At 43.8% G+C, this 27,191-nt stretch overlaps 2 protein-coding genes across 2 annotated transcripts; both read right to left on the bottom strand.

The window, feature by feature from the left end:
* Positions 1–422: 422 nt before the first annotated feature.
* ralbp1 (ralA binding protein 1) lies at positions 423–9,871 on the bottom strand. The gene is made up of 10 exons (XM_070974753.1): positions 9,765–9,871; positions 7,808–8,105; positions 6,262–6,693; positions 5,800–6,149; positions 5,103–5,264; positions 4,191–4,322; positions 3,727–3,837; positions 3,463–3,584; positions 2,403–2,523; positions 423–2,229 (listed from the first exon to the last, which is right to left on the bottom strand). Exons 2-10 carry the CDS (start codon positions 8,055–8,057, stop codon positions 1,924–1,926), a joined length of 1,986 nt encoding a protein of 661 aa, XP_070830854.1. The 5' UTR covers positions 8,058–8,105; positions 9,765–9,871; the 3' UTR covers positions 423–1,923.
* An 816-nt stretch (positions 9,872–10,687) lies between these two features.
* On the bottom strand, positions 10,688–25,429 carry twsg1a (twisted gastrulation BMP signaling modulator 1a). Its single transcript, XM_070974760.1, has 5 exons — positions 25,286–25,429; positions 24,306–24,465; positions 16,405–16,504; positions 12,127–12,387; positions 10,688–11,161 (listed from the first exon to the last, which is right to left on the bottom strand). Exons 2-5 carry the CDS (start codon positions 24,429–24,431, stop codon positions 10,980–10,982), a joined length of 669 nt encoding a protein of 222 aa, XP_070830861.1. The 5' UTR covers positions 24,432–24,465; positions 25,286–25,429; the 3' UTR covers positions 10,688–10,979.
* Between the last annotated feature and the right edge of the window lie 1,762 nt (positions 25,430–27,191).

Genomic DNA, 27,191 nt, shown 5'->3' with positions numbered 1-27,191 from the left:
ATTCCAGATTAAGGTCACCCCGCTATAAACTTCTCTATTTTCTATCTAGTCAAGGTAAAGGTACTTTAATTTTGAAATCAAGTTTACTTACATCCGGTCTCTTTCTCGCTGATTTTGCGCAACTTGATGCTGCTTCTTTCCAAATCGGAAACCACTTAAAGCAATGACAAAAAAGTCGGGTGGTTCCACTATCTCTTAGGTATTAAGACTTGATTCTGAGTGAAAACCCAACAAGGACGCGCCTCACTTCCTCATCATAGATGCCCAGCTTTTATTTCCAGCCTAATTAGGCTGGGAGAGGGGAAAGTATTCAGAGAATGTGTAATGGAAAATAGGAAGTGCTAAATACGGACCACAACTTCCAGCCAACATAGTTGAGCAAAAAGGTAAACATTTGGCTGTGTATCAAAGACAGATTCAAATGAGTTATTCGGATCGACTCTTTATTCTTCACAGCATTATTCTGTCTGCAACAATAAGCTGCAAAAGCTTGGAACAATATGAAAATAACCTCATGAGAAGCTTCTGAGCACAATCGAGCGTTTATCTGTTTCAGTCACAGGATTAATAACAAGTTGAATCATGAGTCCAGATGAGATTGATTTGATTTGCTTGTGACCAAAGCAGGGCAGTCACACTAGCATACTCCATACAGGTCATTAATAATAATAATAATAAAAAAGAAACATATGACAAAACATGAGAGCTGAAAATACAGTATGTTTGCAATTTTACAATAATATACACAAACAGTAAGTAAGTCTGCTCATGCCTTTGCTCTACTGAACGATGACAGCACTTTGCAACAGTCATGGATCAGCTGTGAAATGAAATGATTGACTTATGATCATGAGTTTTTTCTTACTCACTTCCAACTGATGCCACGAACAACAGCTCATCACCAGTAACGCATTAAGAGTTACAAAATACACTCGTGTCTCTGCGTGCGTTTTTGGCGACAAGAAGCACGACTACAGATCTGTTATTCCATCATAAAACTGCACTAACGTCGTTTGCCATGTTTCCTTCTTTGTGCAAGACAGGCAGAGATAACAGAGAGGATGATTGCACTACAGAGCAAATGTCGTTCCAGCTGTTCGTCTACACCTTGCAGTGATGAAAGTACTTTCGTCATCCACTGGTCAGCTGCAACGCCACAGTGTTCATGTGCATCTGCTGTTCAAAGAAAAGAAAGCATCTACAATGTATTTCTACACATATCCATATATTACTAAAAAGCTGAGATTTAAAATCAACGTACTTCTTGAATAGTCATCCGTATTCTTCAGAATACTACTTAAATATATAATATATAGACAGACCCATCGTAAATTCTTCATTATTCAAAGAGCGTTTGTATTAGTGGTTCTCTGGGGAGGCGAATCCAGTCTGGCATCTTCAGTTATGGCACAGTGGTCTCTGTCCTTACAGGTCAAATCAGCCTCTGGGTAACGGGCACAGTGAGATACACGAACTGAGATTACATCTGCCTTATTCTTGTTTCTTCAGCCTTTACCAGCAGAAAATAAACTTTGTCATGTTCTGGCAAGGCGCCTACCTCTTACTCTCTCCTCCTCCTCCTCCTCCACCCCCACCCCCCCCGCCTCCTCTTACAGGCTTGGCACTGTGATTTTGATAAAATGCTCGTCTCTCTCAGCAGTAGCCAGTTGTCACTGCAGCATTTATCTACTCTACGTTTTCTTTGTGTTTTGCTTTGGAAAATGGGAAACAAGGTATTTGATTTCCACAAACAGGATAACAGATTTTTCCATAGCAGCCACTCAGCGGGCATGATTACTGATGAACCCACAGATCCAGCAAAGTGAAATCTCCAGTGGATAACGAGCGACGCTACGGGACAACTGACCAGCGGCAGACACGTGCAGCAGCACAGAGCCACCGATGTGTCGCCAAGGCGGCATCTCACATGCTGGTGTCTCTCCTGTCTTTGCTCGGTGAGGGCTTCGAAGGGTCCTTCGCCGCCTTGCCGTTGGCTGAGGCAGCGGCGTCTGGGCCGGGGGCCGCCACCGCCACCGCGGCCGAGCGCTTGGTTTGCTCCTCGCCACGGGGCTCTGGGCTGGGCTGCGTGGGCGGGGCCTGCTCGGCCGGCGGCTGGACAGTCAGTTCCTGCTGCAGTTTGTGGCTCTGCAGGAGGCGAAGCTGGACGCGGAGCTCCAAGATGGCTTCCTGCTCCTCATGGATGGCCTGGTTCAGGTGGGTGTTTTTGTTCTACAGAGCGTTGAAGACACACACGGCGCTTAAAAAAAGTTCAGCTCTGGTAATATTTACAGAGAAACTCTTCATCCTATATTTGCTCAGAAAGACAGTATATAAACACAAGTAATATTCCAAAGGGAACTTTCAGACTTCCACACTTCATGCACGCCTCACGGCCTTCTCACCTCCAGTTCCTCGTTTTGCTTCTGCAGGTCTTCAAGAATCATCTGCAGCTCTTCCTCGTCTTCACTCTCACTTTCACTGTCTGATGAATATTCCTCCGTCTCGCTGCGGCCCTGCTGCCGGCTGAGGAGCACAACGCTGTGTTAACGATTCCGATTCCATTATCAATTTTGCTTATCGATCCGATTCCTTATCGATTCTCATTGGGTGAGGAAATAAAAGAGTACAAATGGGTTTGTTTGCGTTAACTGTCTTTTAGATTTTCATCTCTGCACAGAAAATCTAACATATACAGTCTGCACAAATGATGTGTGACGTAACCTCAGAACAAACCTAGAAAGTAGGTGAGCTACTTCTCAGAGTAGGAATGAATGAAGCAGAACTACACCGGTTAAAATAACAACATGCACCGCTGACAGAACTCAAATTTCTGATTTTCATTTGAACAGATATGCCAGATAAAATGCAACGAATTAACCTACTGAAATTCAGGGGCATGTACAGTGGCAAAAAGGTGCAAACCTTTCACCACAAATCTAGTGACCGCTCTGTGACATTCCTTTATCCTCGTCTCGGTCATTTTACTCTTCCCTGCCTCAGTGAAACAGATGACGCCCTGGCATTTGCTCTGCCGCTAGATTCACAAGCGTCGCTAAGTAGCGTATCAAACACGTGACATTCCTGCAAATGAATTGCATGCTGTGTGGACAAATGTTGTAGCATGTTGGAGGTATTTCCCCCCTTTGAAGAAATGGAAACTTTGCACGTGTTGCAAGTGGCCCTGGTGTCATCTTTTCATGTGAAACAGTCATACTTTGGAGCGTTTCTGCCTCGACGCCACATCGGCTACATTCTAAACCAAAATAATGCAGAGTGCGTGACGTTATCGTGCATGTGCAAGACAGGCAGAATCGATAAGCTGAATCATTAACCAGGCAGGCAAACAATTCCAAGGAATTGAGCCACTGGGAGCCGGTTCTCAAAAAGAACCGGTTCCCGATTCCCATCCCTAGTCACGCGACACCAGATTTAGGACCTGGAATGGTTTCGCTCTCGTCTTACCTCTGTATGTCTGCGATCTCTGCTCGCAGTCTCTCGATTTCCTCCTTCTCTGTAGCAATCTGCCTGCGAAGCACCTGCTCCAGAGAGATCAGCTCCTCCTGCTCTGTCAGGATCTCATTTTCCTGATGGTGGAGAGGAAACACGAGATTATTCCATCTCAGGCTGACATACACGGAGCTTGGTAAGAGTTGAATCTAAGTGGAGGATTTGTAGCACAACTTTTGTTGGTCAGAACACATTCATGTATGTTTGTGTGTGACTCACCTGTGCCAAGAGGAGGTTGATGACTTCCTCTTCATTCTCAGTCATTTCCTCCTTTGAGACATCTTCCTTAGAGAGGCTCGCTATCTCCTGGGCTATCTTACTCTCACACTCCTACAAGGCCAAAGCAGGAAAGATACAAGAATAAACCGCAACAGTCAAACAACTTAATCCATCAGACTGTGTCAGAGAGGTGCTGAATCTCGTGTGTGGTCGTTTCAGAGGCTGTAGTTTGTAGTGTGGTTGTACTGGATTGCATCATAAGGTGTGCAGTGCTCCTGAATAAGAGCAGCTCATTGTGTTCATGTGCATTAGCCTACTTGAATTTCAGTACACTGGAAATGTACATCAGTGCTGTGACTGAACAGGCGACACCTCGTAATAAGTCAGGATGATCATTCTTGCTCTTGTTGAATCAAATGAAAAAACATCCATCGACATACATGCAGTATCCAGAAACAACTCACCTGACGTTTGGCCTCCCTCAGCTTGCGTTTTAGAGCAGTCAGGATCCTCTGAACCTCCCAGAGTCGCTCCTCTTTAGACAAGTCCTTCACCCCCGCCTGCAGGTCCCTGTGCAGGCAGTTCAGCAGGAACTCCTAAAACACGTCAACCCCAAAACAGCAGTCAATGAAATCCTTGCATGATGAAAACATGAGGTGCAGAGCTCAGCTGAAGGGAGAAGAAACTTTCCAGACGTCCTTCAAAGTCCAAAGCTGCTTATGCAAAGTTAAAGTTGTCTGCACCAGGTGTGCGTCTCCAGTTTTTCGTTTATTTTGCAGTGTTCGCTGGCATGTAAAATAAATGGCGGGAACGTCTGGCACATGGTGACAAAATATTAAGTCCTGGCACACCGAGAACCAGAGGCAAAGATAAAAACGAGCACTGCTGACTAGACAATGTAACAGAAGATGCTGACTTTGCTAAATTGCTGCTGTATTATTTTGTATCTACTATGTAACACTTTAATCTCTACTAAAAAAAAGATTTGGAAATATTTCAGAGTACTTTGAATTTAATTGAATGAATGTAATTTTCACATATTCGTCAGAAGACACAGTTTACGTGCAAACTTTATCAAAGGTGTCGTAAAGCAGGTCAAGAAGCTCACATTTAAGAAGACGAAACTGGCAAATATCTGCCATTTTTGCTTGATGGCTCACATACAAATTACCTACATTTTGTTATTTGTAGGGAATAATCTGAAAACCCCAGTAAACATAGCTCAGTATAAACACCGTAAACAGGCAAACAGCTAATCTGGCTCTGTCCAAAAGTTAAAAAAATCCACCTTCCAGCACCTGAAACATTACTAATTCACATGTTAAATCTGGTTTGTTTAATCCATACCAAACAAGCCGCAGTGGCGCTGAGCCTACCTGCCGTCGAATCTCCTCTTTGATGCTCTCCTGGGTCTCGGGCAGCGCCGGCATCGTTGCCATGTTGGACCAGCGGAGAGGCCGCACCACCGGCTTCAGGACTACGTCTCCAAACAGCTCCCTCACGTGTGTGAAGAACATGTAAAGAACTCGGTTCCCAATCTGAACACAAGGTAAACAAATGAGGGAACGCACAGGTTTACTGCACCCTGTCCTGCATGTGAGATGTTGTTTGTATTTCATGTGTTAGACCGCAGAATGGAGACAAATCGCCTCGACGTCACCTTCTCCACATCTTAAATTCCTGCATATTTACTCAGCCTGATTACACTGACCTGCTCGTTAAATGAGAGAACTGTTTATTTCACAGTGTTGTGGCTACTGCTGCTGTTGGTTGAGAATAAGTGGAGCAGCCACAGAGACGTCCCCTTTGAGAATATATTAGCTTCACTAAACTGGGCCACGGTTTAGGAGATGAACTGGCTGTTTGATCCAATACAAACTCGGTCTGTTGCTACGGGAAGGTTTCCTATCCTTTAGGTACACAGCCTGAGCCCTAGATCCATTTTTCTATTTGCATGCTGCTGTTGAATTTACTTCTTTATATGATCATTTTTCCCCACTTCCTTCCTTTGTTATCTTTTCCCATTCATCCCAAATTCCATTTACTCAGCTCCGTCCGGCCTTCCTCTCTGACCTGTATGGTTGGGTTGAGGACAATGGAGATATTCTGAATATTCATCTTGGTATCCGCCTCCCTGACGATGACGTGGTCCATGTGCGTGACGAGCCAGGAGAGAAGCAGTCGGCTCTCCGCGGGCACCTCGGCCAGCAGCCTCTGGAACTCCGTCACCTTCTCGGCCTCCACCTGCCGTCCACAGGCGTCCTCGAAGCGCTGGGCCAGATCCCGGCCCAGCAGGTTCTCCGGCAGCTCGCGTAGGTACTGCTTCAGGAGGCTGGCAACCGTGTGGGGGTCGTACTCCTCCAAACAGGGGCACTCCTCACGGTCATATGCTGCTTTCAACTCATCCACCTTGGACTTCATGCCTGCAAGGGACAGAATCTGATGTGAGTATCAACCAGACATGCAAATATTGGGATACACTCAAGTACTACTTACATCTTTATAACCTTTTGGATGAAAATCAAGTTTCTGTACCTGAGACTCGGTAGATGCCTTCACACTTCATGCCATAGCTTTCAATGTAGTCCACACACTCTCTGAAGATGGCTGGCAGCTGGAGGCCATCATACAGAGCTGTCCTCTTGACAGCTTCAGCCAGAGGTGCTCCAAAGATGGGCCTGAAGGTGGGGATCTCCACTGGAACCGGCTCTGCCTCCGTCGTCGGTTTCTTCTTCTTCTTCTTCTCTTTCCATTGTTTGACCACGTCAGCAGCCGTCAGGTCCTTCGATTTCTTATCCTTGGCCTTGTCCTCTTTCGGGCCCTTCTCCTTCACCTTGAAGTCCTTTTCTTTCTTCTTGGAGAAGCTGGGCTTCTTGAACACGTGGATTCCTTTGGAGCGCTTCATCTTGGACGGGCTCTCTGCTTCGTCTGCTGAACTGTCCTCCTGGAAGGCGGCGTAGCCTTCCGCTGTGAAAGTAAAATGAAGAGGGTTAGATGTGAGGAGAGAAACACCCCTTGTTTCTTATCCTCCTCCTACGACAGGACCATAATAACAGTGAAATAGAAACAGGAAGAGAGATGTGTGAGAGAGAGAAGACAGCAAAGGAGGGGGAGAATGGGGACTTAGAAAAGAGGTCAGCCACCAATTTAGCATAGCTCCCACTGCACCTTACGCCTCTCCTCTCTAGAACAAGCTCGGTTAAAACATTTTTCCTGAGAGCTAACAGCTACAGGATGGTGTCAAAGACAGTCATGTGGCTCTTCACAGTTTTGGCCTTCCTCTAGTTATCAGCACTCTGGGTTTCCCTGAGAACAGACCCTGTTTCTCTCACCGCTGCCGGAGACACACCTTCCCTGGGCTCTCTGGGTGTGCTCTGAAACTGTCCATCTCTTCCTCTCCCCCTCCGTACCCTGTCGTTAAAGCTAAACACAGTCATGGAAAAACCCTGATAGTAAGTGGACAATGAGCCTGACAACCACTCAGTGAAAAACATTCTCAGTAGAGGAACATCTCTCACCGCCACAGCCAGCAACAGCCAGCAGGATGGAAAAGTAGGAAGCTCTCTCTCTGTCTTTCCTCAACAACTACTACTGAACGGGCCTTCAGCAACACTACAATTGTGCTCTGACCTCAGCTGCTCTAAAGCCGAAGCTCGGCCTGAAGTCGATGATCTATATGTACTTGGCAGCTCCATCATGTCATATTTCTTAGTCAGCAAATCTCGTTAAAACAGTGCTGTGTAGCCCAAAAACGACTAAAACATGATTTAAAAGCACATCAATGAACACACACCCTTTACCAGCAAAAACGCCTTCTTCATTACCTTATTCAGTTACTTCTCATTTCCATGCTAACCACACACTGATCAAGTGTACTGAGCATGCAAGACTGCCAAAATGCTACTACATTAGTGGATATTACATCACTATTAAGGTCTTACAGTGTATATTAGTGTAGAAGAAGAAGAAAATACTCCTGAACATTGTTTTGTTAAAGACTTGAAAATGTCCAGTGCTAAGACATTTCAGTCAAACTGTCAATAATAAACCTTCAAGCTCAAATTAAAGGATCCTTTCTTACTCCTTTTCTCCTTCTTCTTGAACTTGTTCTTCTTCTTGCTGTGCTCTTTGTCATCGTCTGAGACGTAGGCGTCAGGTGCCTCGTGGTGATGGCCATCATGAGGTGGCGAAGGTTCCCCGGTGCGGTACAGTCCGGGGAACTTGGTGGGACTGATCTCCTCAGAGCTGGGGGTCCGTGCCACGCCCCCCGGGTGCTCAGCCCTGCGCTGCTCTGCAGGGCTGCTGCTGGGCGGCAGGAAGCACTCCGTCATGGCTGCTCTGGTCACTTCTGTGACTGGCACATCACCTCGCCATCACACCTGCAGCGGGCAGAAAAACAGGATATGAACACATGACAACCCATCGTTCGACTTCTCCGGTCATCTCCTGTGGTCCAGTTTCCACGGACTCTGTAACTATTTGTTATCTGCCCCTTATTTGGACTACGTTCATTGTGGTGTATATCTTGTCTCCATATTTTTCCTCTGCTCTACTAAGGAGGATGCTCTTGCAAAAGAGATTTTAATCACAATGAGTCAGATTGAATGAAGGTTAAGAAAAAACAGCTATTTAGAGGCTCTACTAAGACCTGCTTAGCACAACAGAAGTAGCTTATAACAGTGTACAAGCTCGCTGTAGAAACACAAACTGTAGCAGTGATAACAATATATAATATATGCACCAACAAATGGAAATCTAAACGGCAATTCACAGTTTTGGTTTTAGCAATGGGAATTTCACACTGTTGAAACCATGTCAGGCCAGGTGGATTAGGTGAACAACACAGCTGTAATGCACTTTAAACAATTAAACACCACAAACTTAAAACTAAGATACAATTAAAATGCAGGCAAGCTGTGGCAAATAAGTTATTTTCAACGCAGACTATCATTCAAAATCTTAAGCAGACCAGTTGATTAGTACATTCAAACAGTAGCTGTAGCCCGTCCCTGCTTCTTCTTCTTCCTCCCTTTATATTTTAATGATGTCTGTATGAACAGAACAGCTGCAACAGTAACGTCCTCCCAGCAGATGGGGCTCTGCTACACGTATGAACAATCATGTCCCCATGTCCTACTTCTAACATGCCAAATCTGACATCAAAACTACAGTCCACCTCATCAGGTGAGGTGGCAGTGATTTATCACATAGTCCTGATGCCTGTAAACTGGCGATCTGAATTCTCGCGAGAATAATCTGAAACAACACTATGGATGCCTCCGCTGTTTATGTTAAATTAAGCACAAAAGCTCAGCAGGCAGGTTGTACATGTTTTAGGAAGTAGGTGAAATTACGTAACAACTGGAAGGGTGTTGTGTGTTTTACAAAGATAAGATTCAATTTGCCCGACTGCTTATTTCAAGATGCCTCTAAAACAGACAGCGGGTTGGAAATCTCCCATTACGTATTTTAATAGAAATAAGTCAAGTGGTTAGTTTGGTGCATTCACAGTTTATCCAAAAAATCCAATAAACTAAATACGATAAATGATTTAACACGACAGCTTTACGTTCACTTAAAGTGTCTTGATTGAAGTTTGTACGCAAACACTTTGATTAAAATCTTCCTGTCTGACATCTTAATCTTTCTTCGCTGTGAGCACATTACCTATTTACTTGCTTTGTCCTGTTTCCAGAGGGAAACTAATCAAACACAGCCAGTCACGTACCATTAACTTGTTGCCAGAACATCCTCGTTAGCCTCTGTATTAATGGATTAAATCATATTTACATTAAAAACATTCACAAAGTAGAAGCTCTGCACCTCTGAATGGAGGGGCCCTTATGCTAACGGTAGTTCAGCTAGCTGCCAACCTGCTAAGCTAGCTGATTAGCTGGCCTCTCCGTCACAATTACAGCTGCCGTTTCGTCCAGACCAACCAAACATGAAATACATAGTTAGCTACACATGCTAAACTCTATTTTGCAACCGCTCTGCTGCCGTTGAACGCAAAAATCACAAAAGAAAAGAAACTTTACCAAGTACTATCCCGTTCGGTCAGTTTCAGAGAGGGGCTTCCGGATGTCTGTATACTAAATAAACCCATCTGCGCTTGCGCGGCAGCCAAAGTGCGTGCTGGGAAACGTAGTTCAAAAGTGAACGCTTCAATTTCTTAGCGCTTTCACCGCAAATGTATAATCTATGTAGGTTTCTTGGCCGAGGACGATCTGGAATTAATGAAGAATGTTTAGGCTGTGGTGTCATTCTGATCTTAACCACAAGTCTGCTACAAGACAAACTGTCAAACAATATTTTGAATAGCAACTACAATCTTAATTTGGTGAAACCACTTGCTATTTTGAATTATGTGTACTTTCCCATACGCTGTGGTTGGACTCAGAAGACCGGTGGTCATCCTGACATATGAAACACATTAGCCCTCTGATCTTTGTTGGCACCCTGTGCTCAAAACCCACAGCTGCAATGGCGAAATGAGGTCGTGATTCAATATCATAAAAAAGACAAACAAGGTCTCATTGTGCGTCTGGTACATTAGTCTGTGCAAACTGCTGTTGCATGCCAATTGGGAACAGAATCAGTGATAGGGCACCCTGCTGCCTTTTGAAAAATGCACTGGCATTACAAAGAGCATTTGTGTGTGGCGGTGAGAGATTGGCATCAGTAAACGCTCTCTTTCCCCTCCGCTTGCATGAGACGGTCAGTGAGCACTGGAACACCTGTGGACCAGAATGGCATAATAACAACTTTGTTTCCCCAGGAAATGATGCGTTTCCTGACTCGGGCAACACTAGGCTCAGATTAGAGCAGGAGACAAGCAACCGGTTGGACAAACATTCGCTATTCCACTCATTCTACGCACTTTTCACACATCTTTTTAAGACGACATTTTAAAGGATGAAAAGTATTTTCAAATCAGACACATTTCCATAAAACAAAACAGTCCATGTCACCAAACTTTTCTTTATTTGGCATGAGACTGGGATTTAGCAGACCATAATTGTAAAAATACATTATTCATATACACCTCTAGTAAAAAACACTATTGAAAACATATCTAAAAATATACAGTGAGACATAACAGCAGAATAAAAACAATTTGCCGGGGTAAAGGTGGGGTGTAGGGGGTATTTTACAAGGTAACTGAGGAACGCTAACACATAATCGTCATAGTTTCCTCTGCCCTCAGTCCTCTGGTATGGCCCAGACATTTGGTACCAATGTGTGCCCGCACGTCAGAAGAGACAGTTCATGCACTTCACGGCCTTGCTGCCGTAGTCCACACACTCAGGTCCGATGCACTGGCAGCAGGCGTTGTGAAACCAGCGGTACTTGGATCCTCCCATTGACTCACAGTATAGTTTACACTGACGGATAGACACGCAGTCGTCAAAGTAGACCACTGTGCACATGTTTTCTGAAATAAAAAGCACAGGCGAAGCAGAAGGCGTGAGTCACAGGTCCAGCAAACGTGGTCCAGGAAAACAAGCAACATTTTAAAGTTATTACCTTTAACTCTCAATGTTCCTATTCGTACTACAGGGGTGAAATTCATTCGCTGCGACAAAGCATCACCCTTTGTTTTGGTGAGCTTAACGAGTTAACTGCTGGGCTCTGTGGGAACACTCTCATGATGAGTGTGTCTTTATAGCAAATAGGACTGGCTTAGAGGTGGACAGCCAAAACAGCCGCAAATGAAAATAAAGACATGGCAGCGGAGCAACGCTTTGAACCCAGTTACAACTCCCTGAACTGCAGTTCTTTTTGCCATTTTGAAATGTGAAAACCTGACCCAACCTTAACTGGTCTGAAGACTTTGTAGTCCACTTCAGCTTTGAGTCCAGTCTGATTTTATTATCACGGGTCTTAGCGAGAAGCCATAAATGCAAATGAAAAATCTGACTGGACCTGACAGAACCAGACAGCTATGTAATAACAAAGCATGTGAGCAAAGCATGTTTTTTTCCTGATTTAGTTCAACTTATTCAGAAACTTTATGAGTGAAGTGGATGTGAAGCAAGTTCTCAAACTCAAGTCAAGTGGCTGACCACGCTTTCCTGATCCAGGTCTATCAGAAACACTGGACGGCGTCTCTCCAGCAGGGCTGCAACTATAAATTATTGTTAATCACTGTTGTTTTATTGCTAAATCACCTGTTTTAAGAATGCCCATCACAATATCCCAGAGCCAAGAGTCACAAACTCAAAGACAATTAATTAAATGTAGCAGAGAAAAATGTAGCAAAGTGGTGGTATAAAGTAACATAAAATGGAAAAATTTGTATCTTTTTTGAGGACATCCTCAATGTTTTGGACTAATGTTACACTGAAAAAGCAGATCTCAAACTTCCACAGATGAGGGACCAAACTGTTCGAGCGTTACCTTGCGTGTCGTAGCTGGCGTGGATGCTGTTTCCAGGCACGGAGACATTCTGGTGCTGGTTGTCGAGAGACTCCAGGAAGGACACCAGGTTCTCGTGATGGGAGAGCTCCTCGGCGACGGGGAAGGACACCACCATCATGTTGATCGGCGCATCGCCTTCCGTGAGGGCGCGGAACAGCGAGGGGATCGGGCGGTGCAGCTCCTCCACAGTGCTCTTCGACGTGGCCGGAGAGTCGCTGTAGTTCTTAGGGTTACACATCCCTGATTGAAGAAGATGGATGAAGACATTAAAGGGTCAGGGTGCATTAAGAGAATTTTCTGACATAACCAGGCTGTGCTGTCAACAGTGAATTACAACCAAAGAAACAGTCCCTACGAGCTCTTTGTGGATTATTATCAGGAGGTGTGACACTGTGCCTGCAAAGATTGAATTTCTATTCTGTTCAATACAACTGACAAATCAAATTCCATTCAGCTCACTTGCATTGGGGTCAAATTTCCCCACAGCAGAACAACAAACAAACTCTGCAGAAATGTCTTAATATTTAAAACAAAAGAAAAAAAAATTCCTTTAATTTATTCATGAAACTGTTAAGATGTGTTTTATGTAAATTCTCGGTACATTATGTTGTTTTAAAGCCTTCTCTACAATGCCAGCTATCAAAATCTTTCATTTAAATTTATTTCACACAAAAACAACTTTGGGACATTAAATCTGAAGAATGTAAATTCTTCTTCATGTCATTAATTCACAGATATATTAGCCAGGACCTGTCGCTAATCCTCGATGCTAATCGCAGCCTTGACTGGGGCGGAGGCAGATAACTCAGCTCTTAAAACCTGGGGGAATAAAACCAAAACTATCTGCATGTTGAGATACCACCAGTTTGTTTTTCTTTTGTGATTTGGGTGAGCTGACCCCTTCAGCACACTGGCAGGGCAGCGAGTTTATTTGTAGATCAAACTCAAAATAGACAAGTTTAACAGTTAAAAGGTTTCACACACGATTTCAGGGCAGTTTTGTAAAACCGCACGGCTGTCAAGAGTATCTTGTCTCAATTAAGGTCTTTTTAACACTTCATTTAATTTCCAAATACAGTAGTAATCACTTGACAAAGTCCCCACATCCTCAGATATGATCTTCCTCGCCCTTTGAATGAGTCAAAGTGAATTATAGCTAATGGGTAAATCATTTAATGGGGAACGGAGTTTGACAGAGGAATTGGATTACAAGCCAGTGCTCAAAGCTGAGCCAGAGCAGCTGGTTTAGATAAAGCATACACATGGGTCCTCCCTCTCTCCTCCTCCCCTCCTCTAAAATACAAACTGTCCTCTCCCCACCGCTCCTCCACTGGGCCGCTCTAACCACTCGCAGATACACACTTCAAAGTAGCCAGCGTTTGGCACAGTAACATGTTTGGAGTGGAAACTTACTTAAAGTGGTCATAAGGCTAACGCTGCAAGAAAAAATAAAAACAGATAAATGAGAAATATACTTGCTTAAAGCTACAGGCCATCCTCTGTGTATTGTAAAACGGCCTGTCCAAGAGGAAAACTCCACCACAACATCTGTGCAGCAGCAGCAGCAGCAGCAGCAGCAGCGAGTTCAGCGCTCTGTGTCAGATACTTGTATTTGTGTTCCACATGAAAGAGCTGTCGTCAAGCCTCCTTGTCAGCACGTACAGCAATATCTGTCTGTCAACGCTGATCTGAGAGCCCACTGGTTTAAAATGGCCAGGCCAGAAGGGTTGCCCCCTCTCCCAAAGCACACCTGAGTCAGATAAAGGACCAGGTGCCCCTGGACCAGAACCTCCGCATGAAGTGACTGTTAACATGTCTTGTTGGAAAGTAAATCAAACAATGCAAAAGGACCACAACAAGAGGCTAAACAACTATGAAGAAACACAAAGTGACTTCAGAGAGATGTAAAACAATGAGAAAAAGACACAAAACAATCAGAAGGAGATGCCAAATGTCTACAAAGAGACTGAAATAATCACAATCAATGCAAAACAGCCACACAGACACGCGAAACGACTAAAAACTGATGCAGAACAACCAGAAAGAGATGCAAAATGACCACAATGAGATGCAAAGTGACCAGAAAGACACACACAACGCTGTAAAAAATGGGCACTAATAAGAAAGGCATAACAATTAAAAGGGAACAAAAAAAACCACAAAAGGATGGAAAATGACCACAAAGAGACCCAGAATGACCACAATGAGACAAAAAATGACCACAATGAGACAAAAAATGACACTGGCCACTTAAAAGAGAGGCATAACAACTAAAACTGTACGAAAAACAACCACAAAGAGACTCAAAATGACCACAATGAGAAGCAAAGTGATGAGAAAGAGACACACAACGCTGTAAAAAATGGGCACTAATAAGAAAGACATAACAATTAAAAGGAAACAAAAAACCACAAAAGGATGGAAAATGACCACAAAGAGACCCAGAATGACCACAATGAGACAAAAAATGACACTGGCCACTTAAAAGAGAGGCATAACAACTAAAACTGAACATAAAACAACCACAAAGAGACTCGAAATGACCACAATGAGAAGCAAAGTGACGAGAAAGAGACACAAAACGTGCAAAATGACACTAAGAACAAAAAACACTGAAAAGAAACACAGAATGACCACAGATTCGCAAAATTACCCACAAGGCCAGATGCAAAACAACCCGAGAAATTAAACGTAAAACATCTGCAAAGAGACGCACGACAACCACGAATAAACTCAGAAGAAGAGTTGTCTGTGTCCAGGGGCTCCTTGTCTCATGAGCTAAGAACCAGGACACTTCTACTCGTTTTACAAACATGTCTTCATCTTTGAATCTGTGTCAGACGCCTCCTGTCAGAAGTGTCCGAGCCGGCCCTGCTGGTTCGTTAACCAGCCAAATGTTTCCTTGTTAACAAACGCGGTTGTGCTGGATCTGGCTGGGAGTTTCACCCCCGCCGCACCTCAGCATGAGGCCGAAAGTCAAAGTTCACTTGAGCGGGTCGGCCTCCTCGTCCCCTCTCTTTTCCGGCTTCTTCACGCTTTGATCTTCTGGAGTACCTCGACACTTCCTGTCCACATGTGGAGGGGCTTCTCAGCAGTGACAATATTCCTTTAATTTCCTCTGCTGTCATAAGCGCGGCTCCTCTTGGCTCTGCTTTGCGTTAACCTCCACAGTGCTGCTCTTCAGACGCACCGTCGGCGTCTGGCTCCACTCACCTCGCACTCGTCTTGTATCAGAGCAGCAGTCTGAGCAAACGGAGCGTCGGCCGTCGAGTGCGTTACAGCCACAGCCTCAGTTTTCACAGGCTTTTTACAGGGAGAAGGTGTTCTGCTGCAGATGAACACGACTGAGACTCAAGTGGTGCGTGTGTGGAGAGAGATTAGGGCCATTTTAAACATGATATAATCCCACTATGATCAGTTACAGGGCATCGCTTCCTGTTACCTGTATTTAACTCTATTCATCTGTGCGTAATGACTTGTTTTTACACTGTTCATATTTGCAACTTCAGCTCATTTTACTGTATATATTGGCCCTAACTAATTATTATTATATCACTGCTGCAGCTAAAGCTTTCAGAAAACTCCTTCCAGGGTGAAACTTGGCAGTGTTGACGTGCGGGCAGGGCCATTTTTGGAGTTTCTGGCAGATGTGGCCAAACAGTGCTGGTGCTAACTTTGCTAACAGTTTAACAGACTTTTTACATGTTTACACGTTCATGCAGTTTCTCTTCCACCTTTATTGAGGAACAGAGGTGTCAGAATGTGCTGCAGAGCTCACTGATGCATAATCCAACCAGCTTTGGACGAGACCCTGTCGCGACATAGAGGGGTCGTACCTCTAGGAGCCTCCTGAAGCCTTTTAAGGCTTCTGATTGGCCATTGTGGCTTTAGGGTTTGGATTATATGACCGCCTGTTGATTTTGCTCTTGACAGCACTTCAATTGTGTTTTTGTGTTGGACAGTGCTTGTTTGTGAGAACAAAGCAGGAAAAGGTCTTAGATGTGACTTTAAACTGTGGCAGTCCGACACAAACCTGACAACTCAAACGGCGTCTTCGCTGGCAGACGTTCAGCTCAGCAGGCATCACCAGCCGTGTGTCTTGCTGACCTGCCTGTTCGTACCTGCTAAGTCACTGTAAGTCCGTTTAAAACAGGAGCGTGGGCTAAACCGTTAAGTTTTTCCAAGTCCAAAATTACATGCTGACTAACAGCGGTCAGCTTCAAAACACGGTGCTAATAAATGAGACGCTGCACTCACCCACGCAGTCGCAGCACTCTTCCCAAAGGTTCCCCAGACAGAGCATGCACTCTTTACAGCACGAACAGTTCCCATCAGACGGACGACACTGGCACAGCTCCTGCAGGGCGCACACACACAGACACACACACACACATTATGGCATAAAACAGTATATTTTAGCCTATTTAGGCTTTTACATTAGGGTTATCCTTTGTGTTTTGGCTTTGGCTCCTTATTGTTTGGGGTTCCACAGATCGCACTGCAGCATCCGTCAAGATAATCACAATAACTGAACAACATTTCCCTTTTAAATGTTCCTTTCTTTTCTTCTGTCCTTGTGTTTTACAGCAAACCAAAGTAGCACATCATTTGTGGCGGTCTGAAATATGTCGACCAGTTCAAAATCATGTTAACAACCAATTATTCATCAAACTGGGAAAAGCCATAAAGTGAAACAAACAACCTTACGTGTGATGTTATGATGTGCAACATTAAAATTAAAGGCAATGCTTCAAATTACAGCCCCACAAAATACAGCACAGCCTGTCATAATTTAGAGTTAGTCCTAGGACTATTTTTAGTAATACTACTACTACATATAATAATAATAATAATAATAATAATAATAATAATACAATAGGTAGAGTATTTTTGAGGTCCCAGGTTGTTTCACTCTTATTACCAAAGTTTGCATCATGTTTTCTTGTACCTACATGTATGTACTGTTATGTAACAGTGGATGTATGTACTGTTACGTGCTGTAATGGTACATCCTTAGTACAAATAATTACGCCATTAGTTATGCTGTTCGATGCTTCCCCAGTCTTCTGTTGCTCCCATCCCAAATTGTTTGAAACGTGTTGCTGCATCAGATTCAGAATAAGCAGATATTCACAGAAATCAATGAAGCTGATGAAGCTGACATTAAATATACTGTGTTTGTGCTGTTGTACTGAGCTTAGCTCATTTTAATAAGACTGGAAAAAGCATCTGTCCATCACACATTAATATTAGATGTCAGCCTAAAAGCTCCGGGTCTGAAAGGTGCAGCATCAGAGTGAGAAACCACACAGCAGACAGAACGCAGCATGTAGACGCGCTGTACAAACACGAGACGTGCCATTAAATCATCAACAGCAGGTTTGCTTCATGTACAGTAACTATTACCAGACACATTACAAGACAACTGCACTCCACACGTGGCGAGCGTGGTATCTATCTGGTATCTATCGAGGCACGTCAGCCCGTCTGCAGAACTCTGTGATACAAAATAAACCTCTGCTGTATTTCCATTCATGAACAAGGCAGGTCCCGAGGGGTCAAAGGTCAAATCATTTTCATGAGTGGTTTCACACTGAGGCTCAGCAGACAGCAGGGGGATGTAACTAATCACTGCACTGAAGTACAAACTTGAGGTACTTGTACTTAACTTATTTCCATTTTATGCTACTTTACACTTCTACTACACAACACTTCAGTAGTACAGTATTAAATTAAAATTAGCTCCATCTTAACGCTGCTTTAAAATGCCAATAACAACTGTATAAAAATAAAAGTAACACTTTGAATGAAAAGATAAAGACAAACTGTTGAACAATTACCCAAACTGGTCATTTTTATTAGCAGCAACTTTAAGTGTTTCCTCAGAATAAAGTGCTTTAGATATTCGGGCCGAACTGTCCGTTATAATCTTATCAAAGCTGGAAGCAATGAAGGCCAAAACTACAAAAAGAAGTTATTATAAATCAGGATGATCCTTTAAGTCAGGGATGAACCATCACCATATGTTGCATAAGCATGTACAACCAGCACTGACCTTATTAAACGGACCTGATATCGACAATGTGATCCACAGTTTCCAGAGTTTTCCAGTGAGTCTCACGCAGTGTGAGGAAAACATGGCACTGAGTCGGGGAATTGGAAAAAGATGGATCTGTGTATTTCTACTTTAAGTCCTGCTCAAGTCTCAGCTCAGACGTACTTAGTAGTTTTTCAACCTGTCAGCAAAACAAGGCAACAGTGCAACAAAAACAAGGATAAAAAGATGTCATTTCCACAGACTGCAGGTTTACAGCGTGCTTTGTGATAAACGGTAGAGAATTTCAGGCATTTTAAGTGATTCCTCACAGCTTTTAAATGCAGATCTGGTTCACTGGGTTCGTTTTTGTATTGTGCTTCTCCGTACGCGGGCTTGTCAACACGGGGAAAAAAAGCGCTCTTGCAGAAAATTTCTCATGTAGCTTTTTATAGGAGGGAAGGTAATATTATTACAAGAGCTTCTGCAAACATCCAAAAACACGAAGCCTCTGCTGATCCCATAACTCTTCTGCAAACACTTAAAACCACGAAAAAAAAAACAAAAAACGCTTCATTCCTCAACTCCAGTTTGTCTCCGGGGGACGCGGAGACAGTGAAGGAAACTAAAATGTGTAGGTGGGATTGAAAAGTGGGTGAGACTGCCAGAGGAGTTCCTCTTTCTCCCCCCTCTGCTCCCTCCTGACACAGAACAGGGAGCACATTCCTCTCAGTCAAGGTCACCGCGATGAGGGAGGCAGAGGGAGGGAGAAGAAAACACCTGGAGAACAGAACATGGCTGCTGCTCCCCCCTCCGACAACACACTTTCCCCCTCCTTCCTCCCTTTCTCCTCCGCTCCGTCTCTCCTCCCTCCTCCCTTTTTATGCTCTTCTCTCGTCACTCTTGCCTCCTTTTCTGTTTGTCTGTTTCTTTACCCTTTCTCTCCCCCCGCTGCTCCTTTATATCTTCGCGGAGGCCATCTCCCGCACGTAAACAGTCCCAGCAATGATAAAAGACTCTCCAATGACTCACCAGTGAGGGATTGCAAAACCACACACAGTTCACTTAATCACCAGCCTCTCAATCCCCAAACCTCTGATCAAGATCTGATGCCATGAGTAATTATGACTCTCAAAGGTGGAATTATAAAAACTAAACAGCTGCCCCGGAGGAAAAACATGCAACTCATATTTCACAAATCAGATTTCTTTTCTTTTCTTTTACTTTTAAAAGCCATTTCATGATAATACAAGAGGCTGTAATGGACATGGAGCTGGAGCCAGAAGGTGGTTAGCTTCTCGTAGCTTAGTATAGCGACTGGAAGCAGGGAGAAAATGCTTGCTTGGATGTCTCCAAAGTTAACATTCAAGCACCTCTGACCTTTTAAACGATGGGAAATATACACCATCTTAGATGAAAAGACACCTCTTAGCTAGGAGGTGACAGCTTAGCATAAAGACTGGAAGCAGGGGGAACAGTTAGCCTAGCCTGACTGTCCAAACCAGCACCCATCAAAGCCCACTATTCAACATGTTATGTATTATTTGTTGAATCTGAACTCAAGCAAAAATGCACAAACTATTTTAAATAAATAATACATTTGTGGTTTTGAAGGGAAAGCTAAGATGTTTAACTTAGTTAACACTAGCTAGCCTGGCTCTGCAGTGACTTCCTGTTGTCTTAACATATGTAAAAACTGTTGTACGTCTGTGAATAATTACCTGCTAAAAACTGCAAATGATCATTTTTACAATCATGTTTGTATACGGGTTAAACAAACAACTTAAAATGTGTTAGTAAGTGAGCTTTACAGGTGCTGTTCGGCTCATTTTTGACAGAACCTGGTTAGCAGTTTCCCTGTTTATGCTAGCTACGCTAATTCTCTCTTAGCTTAGCGTGTAGACATGAGAGTGGTACCAATCTAGATAGATAGATAGATAGATAGATAGATAGATAGATAGATAGATAGATAGATAGATAGATAGATAGATAGATAGATAGATACTTTTAAATCAGTGTATTTCCCAAAACGTCAAACTATTCCTTAAAAACAAATAAAGGAATGATGCAAACATAAATTTGTGGGTGTTCACTGAAATTTGTGAATTCTTTGGGTTCTTGTCTGATGGCACCCAAAGCTAATGAAGTCATGAATCATAATAACGCAGACAGAAAACTTGCAGAGGCACAAAGAGACATCGACTGCTCGAGCCTTTAAACAGATTCTGGCTGCAGACATTCCCCTCTCTCCCCTCTTTTCCTGTCAGCTTTCCAATAAAGACACAATGCAACAATAATATTATAATCATTTATCAAGCGAAAACTGGCAAACGCTGTCTGCTTTGCTGCTTTTCTTTGTCTCAGAGTAAACTGACTCTCTGGGTTTTGGACTGTTGGTTGGACAACAGAAGTAATCAGAAGACGTCACCATTCTGACATTTTGCAGAATAACGCATCATAAAACCTACTGGACAGGAGCCGTAACAATCAGTAGTTGCGACCCTCAAAACATCAATTTCCTCACTGAAACGGATGAGGTTATCTCGGCGGCATCAACAGCTCTTATGAGGCTGCCTTTGCCTCTCAGGCGGAAACTGCTGCAATCAGTCAAAACTCAGCTGCAGCGAGACAAAAGGACTCTGGAGAGAAAGTGTGCTGCCTCGTCCTGCCGAGCGACCGCTGCTGTGTGCTAACTTTGAAATCTGCTGCCACACCCTGCTAAACAGCCCGGCCTGCACAGAGCCGCGGCTCGTGAAGCTCGCCCAACTGTATATTTCCCTCGACCAACCTCCCCCCACAGACACACACACCTCCTCCTGACCTTAGCCTCCCCTCCCTCCTCCTCCTCCTCTCATGTTCTCCCACCCTCAGGGGTTTTGGGGAATTCAGACAAATGACTTGAGATGGCAGCAGAGCGTAAAAGCGAGCGTCGGACAGCAGATCCCACTAATCACTAGCAACATGGAGCTTCTACAGAGGAGCTATAGGCGGAACCGTTTCTCCTTCACGGCACACGCACCATCGCTCTCGCCTCTGACAGCTAGCGAGTTGGTGTCGGCGGGGTCGCGGAAGCTACAGAGCTTTGTTGTCCCGGCCGATGATTCATCAGGCGAAATAAGCCACCTGGAAGCAAAGGAGCACGAGCAGAGCCACAAATGTTCACAGGAGGTTCGGATTTTGCACAAAGTGAGCGCAGGAGGAACAGAAGTTTGTGGTTTGGTAGCAACAAGTTTGTGCCTAAAAAAGCTTAAAAACACAGGCTGGAGTCTAAAAAGGGCCACTGGAGGCTTTACTGCCTGTGAAGACACAAAGTCTGGAGTATTATGCAGTTTTCTTAAATCTTTAGCTTGAAAAACTATTTTAACAATCAATTAATTTAATAATTTATCAAGCAAAAATTCCATTGTCGTTGCATTCAGTTATTTTTTAATGTCACGTTTTCACTTGAACATTTTTGGGTTTTGTGCCATTGATCCGACGTCAAATTTGAAAACATCACCTCTGCCTCTGAGAAATTAATCAATTGATCAAATGTGAAAATGATTGAGAGATTAATCAATAATTTAATGAGTCAGTTGCTTGCGCATGTCGTGTTTGAGCAGCAGGTGTTACTCAAAGTCCCATTTAGAAAGAAGAATTTTAGTTTTTATCCTCAATGCAAAGAAAAGTTCAGAAAATTCAAAGCTTCCTTTTTGTAATTTGCTCTTCTGTGTTTCTAAAGTTATAACCTGAATTATCTGTTTGGTCTCTTGTCTGTGCGTCTTTGGTTTGTTTTTGATGGTTTCTGCTTTTAGAGTTAAATCTAACTGAATAACTTATTATTTTAAGTACTTTTAAGTCCTGCCTTTTGTTCATGGCTGCTGCAAGGTGAGTTTCCCTTGAAGCAACAAAAGATTTAGTAAAGGTGAGCTTTACTTTGTCCAAACTGGGACAGGAACAAGGCTGAATGACCAACCGGGCAGAGTGGACAACTGTCCAGGAGCCGGAGGCCCCTGAGGACCCAGACTCACTGGGGGCCAACAGGTTTTAGGTAATTTACTGCATATTTGTGAAAGAATCTGAAGCAGGAAACTGAGGCAGAACCTGCAGTGTTGGCTAATTTTGTGGCCCTTTTAGGCCACAAAAAAGCAACTTCATCTGGTTCAAATTAGGGCTGCAACTAGCGATTACTTGAATGATTGATTAGTCTGTTTTTTCTATTTTATAATTTGGTTATTAAAATACATCAGAAAGTAGTGAAAATGTTGGTCACAATTTCCCAGAGCCCAAAGTGACGAACTGAGTAAATGTTTGGGGACAATTAAAAATCAAAATTGCTGCATATAAACTTTCTGTTGATTGTGGTGTCTTCGAGGATTAGCAGTAAATACTCACTATATAATAATAATAATAATAATAATAATAATAATAATAATAATAATAATAATAATAATAATAATAATAATCAGTTTTTTTCTAGACTGGGACTTCAGTAAATGCTAAAATGGCAAAAATCAATCCTTAAAAAGTCATTATCATTCTGTCAGTGGATTCAATTAATGGACCGACCGCTTCAGCTCTAGTTTAAGGTCGTGCCGTCTATACTTCACCCGCTCTGTCTCTTTTAGACGCCTCCTTTCCAAACAAAAACATCTATTTGCAGACAAAACTCAACTTCCTGTGACCGACCTCAGCTGGCTGCAGCAGCTACCTGCCGCTCACTCACACAGGTGAGACGTCCACTGAGGTTAAAGACGGTACTTTAAGGATGTTAATGGGAGAGGCAGGGCCACTGAGCACACACACACACACACACACACACACACACACAGGACAGAGGACAGGCAGCAACTCAAATTTGACTTGACAGGTGGTGGAAAGACAGACCAACACTCCTCTTGATTTTTTCCCTCAAAATAACAAGAACAAATGACAGAATGCGTCTGAACTCCGGGGTCCCGCCCCTCCACCCCTCACCCGCCGGGCTGCAGCCGCCACGGAAAAAGTGACACAAAGGAAGTGATGCCAGAGAGTCAACACGAGTCAAAAGTCAGAGGGTTTGATGTGAAAATAAAAGGAGTCCTCACATGAATCAGAACGAGCGAGCGATTTCAGCCACCGGCCAGAAACATCACGACCTGGAAGTGACCTGCAGGCGCCGCGCAGGTAGAGAGCAGGTGTGCGCGGAGCCGCACAGTTAGACTCACATCTCTGCTCCTCCGCTGCTCGCCTTCCTTCCAGACTTCACTTGGCTTATCGAAGGAATGTATCTGCATTCTTCACAACAGATTCCAGCTTTGTTCTCCGGTCCAGATCCCCATCAGGACACGGGTCGATTTCAACTTGAATTTGGCTACTGCTGGATTGTTTTTGTTTTTGTTTTTTTTATTGTGAAGTATTTGCACGAAACTGAGCTGCATTAACAACAGCTGAGAAACATTTTCTCTACCACCGGTCGCAGGAATGCTACTGCATATCTCGAGTCTGTCCTGCCAGTTTAATGCTCATTTAAACTGTATTAAAAACAAGTTAGGCTGTGACTGCTCTGCTGCACTCCGAAACTGAACCGAGTCTGGCTGCAGACGGCATTTAATTTGTGTTCTTGTCGGGAGAAACAACAGTCTCTGTTTACACAAAACAGATGTAACCCTGGAGGATAAAAAGCTTGAACTTGGCTGCACTCGCATAGAAATTTCCAACTTTAATCAGCAGAAAAGCTCGGTTAAGTTCAGCACGCATAAGATTAGATTATCTGTCTGCAACCATAAAGTCACCTCAGCGCGGTGGAGCTCGTTCGTGAGCGGTGATGTGGAGATTTCTGGGCACATTTTTAAAACAATCGTGGGATTTCTGATGATGCAAACCACATTTTCATGTAGTTCCATTGTTGTTTGACACTGACAAACAGAACTGCATAGATTATATTACAAATTTAAAGTATGGAAAGTAGTATCTGCAAGTGAGGCGGGTTAGTTTTACAGATCAGTTGATTTCTCTGACTGTGAGTCAGAAAATCAGTGCAGCCACGGTTCAGAAGGGGAAGGATGAGTTGTTCATGGAAAAACTGTTGTGCAAATCCAACAATCAGCATCTAACACTCTCAGAGAAAGTGTGGACAGAGTGTGGAGACCTTGATGTCCTTTACCTGGATGAGACACTTGCTGACGTCGCTCGCGCAGAGGGCTTTGTTGCAGCCGGAGGTCAGAGACAGCCCTGACAGGAGGAAGAGGAGAGCGGCGGCGGCGGGGAGGATCAGCTCACCAGGCCTCATCCTGACGGCTCACCAGCACGGCACTGGAAAACACCTACATCAACACGAGACACGGGACCTCAGACACCAGGCAAAGACAAGCAAACAAAAGTTCATCACTGACATTCCACACGAGGAAGAGTGAGGAGCTGCAGTCGGTGCATAACAGGACATAAAAGGCACACTTTGAATATGTAAACCAGCAGAGAGGCTCTCCTCACACTGAGCCGGAGCCTCGTCAGGTCTCAGCTGTAAAAATGATCTGTTTCTCTTCACATTTTGAACTAAACAATAATAACGAATTCTGCGTCTCTTCTTCTATTCTTTTGTGTGCTTCATGCAGTACAGGAGACCTGAAATCAACATTTTAGTGCTGAAACTCACACATCAGAGCTAGAAAGTGACGCAAAGAGGAGATTTTAAATGTGTAAGAAATACAGTGAAAATCACAGCTTTGTCCTGCACAACCAGAACAAACTTTGCAAGCATCACATTTCTAAAAAGGGCCTGCGTCACATTTCATTCAAAGCCAGGTCTCACTCACGTTACTGTGGAATAACAACACACACACACACATCTGGCAACATCAGCTTCCTTCACCTATCTTTTTTTTTTTTTTTTTCATGGCACGTTAACACGCCGTCTAATCCCGCCGCTCTGCTTTTACACTTCACCCCTTTGCTGCACATTGTTCCATTTCAGGACGGGGAGAGAACATGTGAGGAACATTAGCTCCCTCAGTCATGAAGGCGTTTCTTCACCTCTTTCTGCGCTCATCGCTAACGCCAAAACTTTGTTTCACTCGCGCGCAGCTACACGAGAATCGAGCGCAGAAAACAGCGAAACTAAACAAACGGAAGAAACTTCAAACTCACCACAACGCTGTTGACGAGTTCACGACTTTTCTTCTTGGGAGGGAGTGCGGCTGTTTTCTCTTTGAACTTCTCCAGGATGGTGTTCTGCCGCCGCTCAAGTGTCCACTGTGTCCAGAGGGCGTCAGTCTCTCCGCAGCAAAAAGCGACAGGCAGTCGGGCGCCTTAAAGGCACACACTCCATTTTCTACCCAACGTCTGCGGATGCAAACACCGGGCCTCAGGTCACACACACACCGGCTCAGTGTCTTCAGGGTAACGGGCATGAATGATCCGCCTCACCGCACCATAAACACAGCCAAGAGACTACATTTACGGCTGCGCCTCGCTGGAGTTGCGTGCGTAAAAGTCCTGTGCGTAAAATCTCTGTTTACCTCTTTTTAGCCCAAACTCCAACCATTGCTCGGCTGTCCCGGTGGGCTCTGTTTGGCTACTTTTACACAAGCAAATCTCTTCTCTCAAGGCCACCCCCACTCCATTAAACAGCCCTTTGTCTGTGCCCTTATCAGCGGCCTTGTGAGTGCGCTCATTAGGTGAGAAAGGGCGATTCGGAAGCTGTGAAGCTGCGCAGACTTCCCGCTGAGGAGCGGCCCTGCGCTCGTTTGTAGCAACCCTGCAGAACTGCTCTGATGGCCCATTTGACTCCACAGGTGTTTACACGTGTTTTCCTGAGGCTTCATCAAACCTACAACAGGCCCCGCTTCCAGCCTGTAGGGCAGGAAGGTCAGCGCGGAACACACACACCTTCAAAGTAAATGTGAGCCAAGAAAAAGATGCCAAATCACTTAAACATGACCAGAATTATCACTTTATCTAAGTGAACCTGAGTCATGACGTTAAGAGGAAGTATGAGTCACGTGTCAGTGTGATGGTTGTGGGTTAAAATGAGCTGTTTGAGGGGAAAGTGAGTCAGTTTAACTGGCTCTAATTACACTGACACTGGTTCATCAAGTTCACTTTCACTCACTCTGGAGCCTTTGTCTTGTACTGACGTGTGTTTATCATATTTAGTCTGACCCTGTTGATGTAAACAGGAGTATATATGTATGTGTCTCAATTTACCACTGGTGCAAGAAGTATTTTACTCACGCAATCACGAGTTAAAGAACAAAATTTTAAGTTAAAGTACTTAAATAGGCTATTGCCAGATTAAATTTATCTTCCACATTACTGATGCAATAATATGTAAGCAGCATTTTGATATTATTAAAGTCCTCAACTCAAATTCCACTTCATTTACAGAAGTGAGATGAAGTTAAACTTCTGCTTCGAACAAATGCATATTCATAGATTCTGGACTTTTCAATGAAGGATTTTCTTTTCAGGAATTTTTAACAAACACATTTTTATCTTTTTGTGGAAAAACTATCACACAAACAGACATAAAACATTCTTCCAGAGTAATTTTATATGTTTTGAAACATGTCTGGAGGGAGTCCTTTAAATATTTATACATGTATTATATTATGGTAAATATATTAGTTTTGTTGGAAAGTGAAACGACAATTAGAGCCTCTCCCTGCTGTATAGAAGTAAGTACATAAACAGACGTAGAGACGTATGTAGGTGAGGTCAAAGGACTGAAAACAAACGATTAAAAGCTGCTGAAAACGTTTGACCTGCATGACTGCAGCCTCACTACACACAGGAAGCTGCAGCAGTGGTTTATTTTCTGAGTGGCTTTATTTCACTTAATCTGCATCACTGAGTCTGAGATGTTATCCACAAACATCTAATCACACTTAACATCAAGCTGACTGGATGTGCAGTGCTGAGTGCAGCGACATCTACTGGCTGAGGACAATCCTGCATCAGAAGAACGCTTACTGCAGTTTCTGAAGGTAACAGCTTTCAATCTTTTGTTTTGTCTGAGCTAAAAAAAACTCAGAATATTCTATTTACATAAAAC

The sequence above is a fragment of the Chaetodon trifascialis genome, chromosome 11 (genome assembly GCF_039877785.1).
Source record: "Chaetodon trifascialis isolate fChaTrf1 chromosome 11, fChaTrf1.hap1, whole genome shotgun sequence".
In the NCBI taxonomy this organism is placed as follows: Eukaryota; Metazoa; Chordata; class Actinopteri; order Chaetodontiformes; family Chaetodontidae; genus Chaetodon; species Chaetodon trifascialis.
The sequence above is the reverse complement of the archived record's forward strand: the minus strand, read 5'-3'. Positions and strand labels throughout refer to the sequence as shown.